Source organism: Branchiostoma belcheri, unplaced genomic scaffold, assembly GCF_001625305.1.
Source record: "Branchiostoma belcheri isolate BF01 breed outbred unplaced genomic scaffold, Haploidv18h27 scaffold129, whole genome shotgun sequence".
Taxonomy (NCBI): domain Eukaryota; kingdom Metazoa; phylum Chordata; class Leptocardii; order Amphioxiformes; family Branchiostomatidae; genus Branchiostoma; species Branchiostoma belcheri.
The window spans coordinates 527,208-539,020 of NW_017802702.1; the positions used below are offsets into that span (position 1 = coordinate 527,208).

At 42.6% G+C, this 11,813-nt stretch overlaps 1 protein-coding gene and 1 long non-coding RNA gene across 2 annotated transcripts in view; one reads left to right on the top strand and one right to left on the bottom strand.

The window, feature by feature from the left end:
- LOC109463611 (plasminogen-like) overlaps positions 1-5,537 on the bottom strand; it is a gene marked incomplete at its 3' end in the record, with an annotated part of 29,327 nt that extends 23,790 nt beyond the window's left edge. The window contains exons 1-4 of the mRNA XM_019760463.1: positions 5,404-5,537; positions 4,495-4,668; positions 3,918-4,040; positions 3,115-3,342 (exon numbers count right to left, since the gene is read on the bottom strand). Coding sequence (XP_019616022.1) covers positions 3,115-3,342; positions 3,918-3,969 — 280 coding nt within the window. The remainder of the gene's footprint in view (positions 1-3,114; positions 3,343-3,917; positions 4,041-4,494; positions 4,669-5,403) is intronic.
- A 2,567-nt stretch (positions 5,538-8,104) lies between these two features.
- Positions 8,105-9,436, top strand: LOC109463640. Its single transcript, XR_002139837.1, has 3 exons — positions 8,105-8,258; positions 8,859-8,966; positions 9,340-9,436. It is a non-coding gene; the product is annotated as an uncharacterized LOC109463640 (long non-coding RNA).
- Positions 9,437-11,813: the final 2,377 nt, after the last annotated feature.

An 11,813-nucleotide genomic window follows, 5' to 3' on the forward strand; every position in this document is an offset into this window, starting at 1 on the left:
ATCCCTGTCCCTGGTGCTGAATGGCATTCACATTAACACTTCCATCCCTGTCCCTGGTGCTGAATGACATTCACACTAACACTACCATGCCTGTACCTGATGCTGAATGACATTCACACTAACACTACCATCCCTGTCCCTGGTGCTTAATGACATTCACATTAACACTGTCATCCCTGTCCCTCGTTCTGAATGACATTTACACTAACACTTCTATGTCTGTCCCTGGTGCTGAATGACATTCCCACTAACACTGTCATCCCTGTCCCTCGTTCTAAAATGACATTTACACTAACGACTACCATGCCTGTACCTGGTACTGAATGACATTCACACTAGCACTTCCATCCCTGTTCCCGATGCTGAATGACATTCACACTAACACTACCATCCCTGTCCCTGGTGCTGAATGACATTCACACTAACACTTCTATCCCTGCCCCTGGTGCTGTATGACATTCACACTAACATTGTCATCCCTGTCCCTGGTGCTGAATGGCGTTCATACCAAGACTGCCATTCCTGTCCCTGGTGCTGAATGAAATTCACACTAACACTGTTTTCCCTGCCCCTGGTGCTGAATGAAATTCACACTAACACTGATATCCCTGTACCCTGTGCAGAATGGCATTCACACTAACACTACCATCCTATCCCTGGTGCTGAATGACATTCACGCTAACACTGTTATCCCTGTCCCTGGTGCTAAATGACATTCACACTAACACTACCATGCCTGTCCCTGGTGCTGGATGACATTCACACTTACACTGTCATCCATGTCCCTGGTGCTGAATGACATCCACACTAACACTGTCATCCCTGTCCCTCGTTCTGAATGACATTTACTATAACACTACTATGCCTGTACTTGGTACTGAATGACATTCACACTAACCCTTCCATCCCTGTCCCTTGTGCTGAATGACATTTACACTAACACTACCATGCCTGTCCCTGGTGCTGAATGACATTCACACTAACACTACCATGCCTGTCCCTAGTGCCGAGTGACATTCACGCTAACACTGTTATCCTTGTCCCTGGTGCTAAATGGCATTCACACTAACACTACCATGCCTGTCCCTGGTGCTGAATGACATTCACGCTAACACTGTTATCCCTGTCCCTGGTGCTGAATGGCGTTCATACCAACACTGCCATTCCTGTCCCTGGTGCTGAATGACATTCACGCTAACACTGCCATCCCTGTCCCTGGTGCTGACTGACATTCACACTAACACTACCATGCCTGACCCTGGTGCTGAATGACATTCACGCTAACACTGCCATCCCTGTCCCTGGTGCTGAATGACATTCACACTAACACTACCATGCCTGTCCCTGGTGCTGAATGACATTCACGCTAACACTGTTATCCCTGTCCCTGGTGCTGAATGGCGTTCATACCAACACTGCCATTCCTGTCCCTGGTGCTGAATGGCATTCACACTAACACTACCATGCCTGTCCCTGGTTCTGAATGACATTCACACTAACACTTCTATCCCTGTCCCTGGTGCTGAATGACAAATAAACTAACACTACCATGCCTATACCTGGTGCTGAATGACATTCACACTAACACTTCCATCCCTTTCCCTGGTGCTGAATGACATTCAAACTAACACTACCATCCCTGTCCCCTGGTGCTAAATAGCATTCACACTAACACTTCCATCTCTGTCCCTGGTGCTGAATGGCATTCACACTAACACTACCATCCCTGTCCCTGGTTCTGAATGACATTTACACTAACACTACCATGCCTGTACCTGGTACTGAATGACATTCACACTAGCACTTCCATCCCTGTTCCCGATGCTGAATGACATTCACACTAACACTACCATCCCAGTCCCTGGTGCTGAATGACATTCACACTAACACTTCTATCCCTGCCCCTGGTGCTGTATGACATTCACACTACATTGTCATCCCTGTCCCTGGTGCTGAATGGCATTCACACTAACACTACCATGCCTGTCCCTCGTTCTGAATGACATTTACACTAACACTACCATGCCTGTACCTGGTGCTGAATGACATTCACACTAACACTTCCATCCCTGTCCCTGGTGCTGACTGACATTTACACTAACACTACCATCCCTGTCCCTGGTTCTGAATGATATTCACACTAACACTGTCATCCCTGTCCCTCGTTCTGAATGACATTAACACTAACACTACCATCCCTGTCCCTGGTGCTGAATGACATTCACACTAACACTTCCATCCCTGTCCCTGGTTCTGAATGACATTCACGACTAACCACTGTCATCCCTGTCCCTCGTTCTGAATGACATTCACACTAACCCTTCCATCCCTGTCCCTGGTGCTGAATGGCATTCACACTAACACTACCATGCCTGTCCCTGGTTCTGAATGACATTCACACTAACACTTCTATCCCTGTCCCTTGTGCTGAATGACATTCACACTAACACTACCATGCCTGTCCCTGGTGCTGAATGACATTCACACTAACACTACCATGCCTGTCCCTAGTGCTGAATGACATTCACGCTAACACTGTTATCCCTGTCCCTGGTGCTAAATGGCATTCACACTAACACTACCATGCCTGTCCCTGGTGCTGAATGACATTCACACTAACACTGTTATCCCTGTCCCTGGTGCTGAATGGCATTTACACTAACACTACCATGCCTGTCCCTGGTGCTGAATGACATTCACGCTAACACTGTTATCCCTGTCCCTGGTGCTGAATGGCGTTCATACCAACACTGCCATTCCTGTCCCTGGTGCTGAATGACATCCACACTAACACTATCATGCCTGTCCCTGGTGCTGAATGACATTCACACTAACACTGTCATCCATGTCCCTGGTGCTGAATGACATTCACACTAACACTGTCATCCCTGTCCCTCGTTCTGAATAACATTTACACTAATACTACCATGCCTGTCCCTGTTGCTGAATGACATTCATACCAACACTGCCATCCCTGTCCCTGGTTCTGAATGACATTCACACTAACACTGCCATTCCTGTCCCTGGTGCTGAATGACATTCACACTAACACTACCATGCCTGTCCCTGGTGCTGAATGACATTCATCAAATTTAGTCTGAAACACGCACACACCTGATTCACAATTAAGGCCACACTGGCACAGGTACCCGTTGAGTCGATCTAAGCACACGCCGCCGATCGTGCAGGGGCTGCTCGCACACTCGTCAATGTCTTCCAGTGTCAATTCAACAGTTTCATTGCAGAGGTTTCCTTCCCAGCCTCCACTGCAGGTGCAGTCGTATCGCAGGTAGTCGGACGAGTTGGTACAGGTCACGTGACAGGGAGGCGTGCTGCACATATCTGCGAATGAAACGCAAATAACTACGGTAGCAATACACCTCTTGTAGATAAATAAATACAGAATAAATCTAGCACCTGGATAAATTCTCTTTGTTTCCGACACTTCAAAAAAAGCAACCACTTCTGTTCATCAGAGTGAGAATTCTGTAGGGAATTGTTCATTTAATCTTGTATAACATGTATGTAAGGTCCTGCCATTAAGGTTCTATTGCCTGGAGGCTATTTGTAAGATTTTATCGGTCCTCCCACTGAATCCAGGGGGTTCAGAGGCATGCTCTCCTGGGAACTGCTCTAATTCTAAACACTACAGGGGCAAATTTTAAATGACTTCATTTTGATTTTAATTTGACAGGCAAATTTCAAATGACTGCGTTTTGATTTCTGATTTTCTTCGATGGTGTGTGTTTGTGTGTGTGTGTGATTATGTGCATCACAGGGTCTGATTGTGTATTTGAGTGTTTCAGTGTATGTAAGTGTCTTTGTGTGTAGTATGTGTGTGCGTGCATGGATGTGTTTGTGCGTATTTTGGTGTTTTTATGTCTTTGTGTATGTCTGTACAAATATATTACATGTACCTGTGGCATTTGCAGTACACACATCACAGCTCAGTCTACAGTTCACCAGCATGTACCCACTGTTCCGGACACATTCTCCACTCAAGGCCCGGGCAGGACAGTCTGCATTGTCATCCACACAGTCTGGACAACAGAAAACAAAATTTAATTCTCCACAAATAACAGTTCATGTTGTTTTGATATTGTCTATTCACACTTTCAGTACACTGTTCTAAAATACGTCCCATGGTTTACATGATGCAAAGAGAATACTTAATGGATGTTTTACTGTAACATTGGGGTATCAGAAGTGGCAATCATCATAATCTAAAGGATGTGTGCACCATGTTGTGCAAGTCATGAAGTGTATACATATGCGTGCTACAGCCTAATGTTACATGAGTCACAATATTCATACTTCTTTTTTGAGGGCCAAATGACCTGAAATTTAGTGAGGAGGTAGAAACTTAAGGTAACTTCCCCAACGTTTATCTTATTAGTTTCATTGTACAATTGTCATTGTCTTTGAAATTATCCCCTTAAGGCTTTTGAATTCTCAAATTTCATGAATAAACAAATAATAACATGAAAAGCCTACCAGGACAGGTGACTTGAGTGTCACATAGGACTGTTTCTGTAGGTGACCCGTCACACACGTCACCGTTGTACCGAGGGTACGGGTTGTTACAGGTTCGGGTCCTGTTCTGGAGCCCAAGTCCACAACTGACACTGCAGCTGCTATACGATGACCAAGATGACCAAGAACCATCCACTACGCACAAACAAAAAACTCTTTTCAATCATCAAACATTATGAATTCATTGGCTGTTCAATTAACTTAAGTTACCTGACATATCTAAATTTCAGGGCTCATTGAAAATCAGTGCTTTGGCACATTTTTGTTACTTTCCAGTTGAAAAGATGGCATTCATTGAATCAAATAGAGTACCGATTGATTAATGAATAAAGTTCAGCTTATCTTTTATAACCCTCAGCTGTAAGAATTCTGTCTGGAATCCATGGATGTTTTCAAGCATTAAAAGTTTGTGCAAAGTACAGCGGAAGCATAGAATACCTGATCCATGAAATTTCCGCAAAATTCTGAAAACTGAGCAAATTATTTGGTGTGCCAGTGGCAAATCAAACACAAAGTTTAACATATTTTCAATATTTTATTGTACTACTGAACAAAATGGTTACTCTCCAAGCAGAAGTTTGGGTTTTGGCTTATTTTGGGCGTTTTGTGGGGCTCTTTTTATCACGATTTTTTTTTTGCACTGGCTTTTTTTTGCCAACCCAACATAATAAAATCCCAGTGCAAAAAAAACTCAATAAAAAGCCCCAAAACACACAAAAAAATGAGCAAAAACCCAAACCTAGTTTGCATAATTTATTTAATATAACTGTAAGCATTGTTCAAAGCTATGTTGAGAGGATGAAACTTTAATTTTGGTGCCAAGTTCCACTCTGAAATATAGATGGGGAAACCGTGTTCAACAATACTGACCTGGAGCCAGACAGTATGGAACTCCTGTTTCTCCGGCATCCTTACACGTGCAGATGGTACAACTGGAGCCATTTGACCTCTCCCCTATCTGGCAGGTACACTCGCCATCGGACGTATTTGTTGGACACGACGGCTCGGTGCCAAAGACAGCAGCAACAAGCCAGGCTACTGTAGACAGACAGAAAATACCTCATCATTGACTGGTACCTTGGACTTTTGTGTTGGATCATCCTGGGACATAAGTATACTGACTACACCTCGGGGCTGCGGATGTGCAAACTCCAAACACTTGAGAAGAGACGAGCGACCCTCTGCACTAAGTTTGCCCACAGCATGACTGCATCGGAACGCACAGCAGATCTCCAACACACGACAGGAGCACAGCCAAAACCTTAGAAACTCGGACAAAATGACTCTTGCCACACCACTCGTTATCAAAACAGCCCAGTACTATCTCTGTAATAATACTGCTGAATCAGAACAAATGACAAGTTGTAAATTGACTGCCAAGTCAACCACGCTCCGCTGTTTAGTCATTTAACTATTTTATATCTGAAGTTATCTGTGGAAGTGAGTTGTATGTATACGTATTTTTAGCGAGACGGCTGCGCGTGCAATGTTTTACCAAGGACATTATACTTCTGTATAATGTCCTTGGTTTTTAAAAGAAAAGCGGCCCTCTGCACGAAATAAACCACCCATCCATTCATTCATTCATTCATTTCAGATCATTGAACTCATTTGAGGATAGTACGTACCCAGTTTTTTGTGATAACAGTGTTAATACATCAGAATCTGGCTAGCAGCACTTAGACCAAGCATACGAAGATACAGTATGAATTAAATACATACATGTAAATATATTAACTCACCTTGCTATTATGTAGTTCTAAAGTTTCAAATAGATATGCAATTTGATGTTAATGTTGACCTGTACATAGTAGTTTACATTAACCGTAACTTCGCAGTTTGCTGATCTTATTATGGATAAGTACGCAGTGTTTGTTGCCACTGGCTTTGCTAATTAAAAAAGGTATAAATAAACATTGTAATTGAGTACAGCTGTTATTTGCAAGATAAATAAAGTTCTATGTTAGAACTTCGATGTTCTTAACATGACAAATAAAAAAAATCTTGCCTTTCAGCTAGGAAGTGGGACTGATACTAGTAATATACTCCCTGCTGAATTTTGCCGTAACTGATACAAATTTGATAATATATATATATAATATAATATAATATAATGCATGCAATGCCCCCACAGCATTCAAAGGGTCAAGGTAATGTTATTAAAAATCTTGTATTCCATGAAAAGGAGTATTATTATGATAATATAACATCACAATGGGAGTATAATGACGTAAAATTATACTTAATTGCTCCCCACACCCATCTCTTTCAAAACAAGAAAATTTAATCATAGTAAGTGTCCATGATTGCTGATATGATCACATCTCAATAATATATGGTAAATTTATGATGCTCCGGTCTTGTCACTGTATCAAAAATGACATTTCCAGAAGTTTCCAGGCCCGCACACACCCGTGAAATTCGCCGTGCCCTGGTCGCTTCCATGGATTTCCGGGCTCCGCGTGTACGGCCCCAGATATTTCCTTACACTCCCGGATTCGTGCTCGCCGTGCGTGTGGACGGAAATTTACGGCCCGCACACTTGGCGTGTGTTGCGGAGCGGCTAACAATAAGGGGCAATTAGGTACTGCGCGTATTCATGTTTCAGGTGAAAATTATTTGAACTAAAGTTGCCAGTACTTGAATCTAAGCAAATTAGAATGATCAAGGATTGTTAATACAACATTTAAACCTATGCGTCCTTGGCTTGATTTATCGTGATGTCGTCCATATGACAAAGCACATTTGAGCATAGCTAGGGCGCCCCGACGCTGGGGTTATATAACCTACTCGGTCAAAATGACCTAAATCTACACTCCGGTCTAAATCTGAATTTTTTATTTTGGAAATAATAGTTTATCCGTAAGGTTCATTACCATGATGTAATCAAACGCTTGACTAAAGGGGTTTGAACTAACGTGACCTGATCAGTTTGTTATGATTTTTTAGGTACATGTATGGGTAATAATATGCAAGCTTTACATTGTAGTTCGGTCGATGTGTATTGCGATGTGTCTGACATGGCGTCCATTTATGTGAATAGCCTTTGTGTAAACAAATGGATAACTTACAGCGTCCCCACGCGTGGTAAAATACTGAAATCCAGCAAAACAATTTTCTACAAGTCAACTCTCATGACGTTAATTGTCGATTTTGGATACATTTACAAAGAGTAAGGTTATGTTGGAGTTAAAGTGCGGTTTTATTTCACTCAGTGAGCGACAAGTTGTGTAATTCTAGAACGAATAAAGCCACGCAACCATGACGAATTAGAATTATGAAGATCATTTGTCTGCCTTGAAATAAATACATTCACACAATCAGAAACATCCTATCATCCAATTGTTCAGACTGCACAGGCGATTTAACTTAAAACCTATAATATAAAAACAAGATCGTTGTAGTATTGAACGCGATCACGTGATTATATGATTGACGACCTATCCTACCTCGCTCTCGCCGGGACCAGCCAATAAGAGCCGCGATACTTTGTTTTGGTGGGTCGTTTGAATCTTGCTTTGTCACAACGACGGTTTGCTTCTTCAAAACACATTTGTCTCGGCCAGCAAAGATTACTAGTATCTTCCTGAACTAAAATGGCGTCAAACATTCCGTTCTGTTACTTCGCGTTTTCGCAACGGTAGAAATGCCTCTACTACATGTGCCGACAATTGCCGAATGAAAGGACAACACAGCAACGAACCAGGAAACCGACGGGAGGAAGGGTAAGCTAAAACAAGGATAATATTATATATACGGCACTATCGTTACATATATCTTAAACATGTTGTTTAAAAACCTTGGCTAAGTTGTGCCTACGGCAGAAATATTTATTTTGTACACTATTTTTTTACTACTTAATAACATAGTTTATTATTACTACTTAGAAGTACATCGATATAGTTTAATAGACCCATTCGACTTTCACGGACCGCATAAACTGCTTACGTAACAGGGGGGACATTTCGAAAGAACATCGTTCTAGAACGATGAAGTTGAACGCGGCTTGCGCTCGCGGTGTCCCCCCCCCCCTGGCAAATTATTTTTTTACTAAAGTGTAGGTAGTGTCTTTTTTTCTCTGTAATATATGCGGAAATGACAGGAAAACAGGCACCAACTTTGTATGGTGGAATCCGTACAACAATTTAAGGTTATTTTGTTCTGTGACGTATGCAGTTTATGCAATCTGTGAAAGGAACTTTCGAATGTCCCCCCTGTGACGTAGTTTCTATTCGAAATGTACCCCCTGTGACGTATGCAGTTTATGCGATCCGTGAAAGTCGAATGGGTCTATTGTATGTTGCTCAGAACATATATTTTTTCAGGCGCGGATTTGGGATACTTTGAGACGATTTGAAGACAGTTTGTCGCTAGGCTGTAGGAGATCTCAGAAAAGAAAGAAAGAAAAGCGACTGCAGTCACACAGAAAGAGGGTGAGTCTATGCAAATGTATATCTTTGCATACGAAAGCCGACAAAGCTCTTGAGCTCTTGACAATGTGAATTGTTTTCATTACCGAGGGAAATATTGTGTTTGTATTGTTCCCATGATTACAATGAAAAGAAACAAGTAGACGTTGATGTTTGATGAATGGAGCCTTTTCATCTGGACAAAATTGTTGCTGTCTGACGTTAAAAACATTCGCTAAAAACTGATAAATGACTTCTCGAAATGTGTCCATACAGGCGTCCGCATCTTTGCCAGGCTTGTTTATAAAATTTGTAGTACATGTACACGTAACTTCAAATAGAATTCAAAAATGCCTTCGACTTTTGACTTAGATTTTCGTTTTTCTATGTTCTGCAGGCCAGGCAAACAGGCAGGCCGGACACCCAGGCTCAGATCTAAAGGCGAGGGTGCTGTGTTAAAGCGCCCGGCAAGCTCCGAAGACCCAGGCCGGCCCCGCTGCACTCCCGCCCGGGGTGCACCCCGCGCCCAGCACGCCGCTCTGGTCTGACTGCGATCACAACCGACACCATCACCACGCCATCCCGCAGACAGACAGGGGGCAGTTTGTCCTTCCAGGATGAAAACGTTTCGCTATGGTCCCCTGAAGCAAGGGGGGTCATACCTCCTTGCCTGAAATCTACAACTTTACGAAACCGACAGCTTGTCTTTAACGACATTGTAAATTGAATACGTGTTCATGTAACTTAATTTCTGAGCAAATGACAGGGCTATTTTCTTTTTTTTGTAATGACGTGATATTTTTTTCTGTCAAGCCTCATTTAACTTGATGTTATTATGTTTTTGCCACACGTATTTTGAAGAACTTTGTTTGAGGCCTTCTTTGTTTATTGAAAATTTAGTGTTTTGACTGTTAATGTAAGCGCCATTCACTTTCGTGATCTGAGGGCTATTTTTCTCTTTTAACCTGATGATATGTTAGTATTAGTCACTTTTTGACATTTTTTACTAAAATGGACTTCTATTTGGAGGTGACTGTGATGAGATGTGATGTTAGTTTACTTTTTAAAGTTAGAGAAATTTGTTAATTAATTTCTTGAGTTTACACCGGGTCCAACGATTTTAGATGTATAGTCCCTGGAAGGCTAGTTCACGAAAAAGCTATTTGCCTTGAAAGTTTCTATGTTTCGGCTACACATTTTTGTAAAGTACCAGGTTACATTATTGCACATGTATAGTGTTAGCATAGTGCATAACGTGTATACACTATACATAGAGCGTTATTTTTGTCAATCTGTAAATGGCGATCCTGTTAATACCAATACAACGATGAAGTATAAACATGTATTACCTTTTTTTACTAGTGAATGAAATGTGTTCCTAAACATCGAAATGTGTCCCCAGACCGGGGGAAGCGATTTCTCGGGAGCCGGGCAGCGAAGCCCCGGGAGCGGGAAGGGGGGTCCCCGTAGTGGGGGCAGTGGTGTCCCGAGAACGATAACAGCAGGGCCCCGGGAACGGGAGCAACCGGTCCCGAGAGCGGGGCGCGGGTTTTTAAACGAACTTGACCTTGAATTTTTTTTCGTTTATACGATAAAACTAGTCAAGATGTGAAACTTGGCCAAATTTTATTCCACAAATCCGAACGGTTGCTGAGATTTCGGCAACTTTGCACTTCGGCACCTATCGTAGGGCTAGGTCCCGTACAAGGCCCTAATGACGGGCCATTTAATGGTCTTCTTTTAAGGTCAAATTTACTATTTCAGCCGACTTTTTCTGGCTAGCGGGTACCATTGTTGTATCCTCTCACTTTCTGAGTGATTTGTACTTAGTGTAAGTCGTTTTTACGGCAGAAAAGGGGGGGGGGTGTACGCGTTCTCTGGCCAGTGGGGAATTCCCATAGTAAAGCATAGGGGACGGTCCTAGTGGCCGTTGCCATGGCAACGGAGGTCTGACGGTGAAATAAACTGGTGTATTTTACTTGAACAGACGCCAGTACCAGATATACTAAGGAAATTTCACCGAATTTGACGCGGTTGATTAATTCCCGTGGGGGTTCAAACGAACTTGACCTTGAATTTTTTTCCTTTATACGATAAAACTAGTCAAGATGTGAAACTTGGCCAAATTTTATTCCACAAATCCGAACGGTTGCTGAGATTTCGGCAACTTTGCACTTCGGCACCTGTCGTAGGGCTAGGTCCCGTACAAGGCCCTAATGACGGGCCATTTAATGGTCTTCTTTTCAGGTCAAATTTACTATTTCAGCCGACTTTTTCTGGCTAGCGGGTACCATTGTTGTATCCTCTCACGTTCTGAGTGATTTGTAGTTAGTGTAAGTCGTTTTTACGTCAGAAAAGGGGGGGGTGTACGCGTTCTCTGGCCAGTGGGGAATTCCCATAGTAAAGCATAGGGGACGGTCCTAGTGGCCGTTGCCATGGCAACGGAGGTCTGACGGTGAAATAAACTGGTGTATTTTACTTGAACAGACGTCAGTACCAGATATACTAAGGAAATTTCACCGAATTTGAATCGGTTGATTAATTCCCGTGGGGGTTCAAGGTAGCAGGACACAGTTTTTCGCTTATGGGGATTTCTATAGTTAAGGACCCGGAAGTGACTGACATCGACTCGGATAAAAATACAGTAGGGTACCATAGAAAAGCACGAGAAACGAATATGTTCAAATATAGGGTACGATGTACAAAATAACAAAAAGTACAAAAAGTTATCGTTTTTTTTTACATTATGCCGACCTCTTTTAAATAGCCTCCTGCGGAGCGCAACGGAACTGCAGCCGACTCACCCTGGCAGGCAGCGAAAAGGTCACGCGCATTTATATGCCGATCGAGCAGCCTTCCTAATCTCAATTA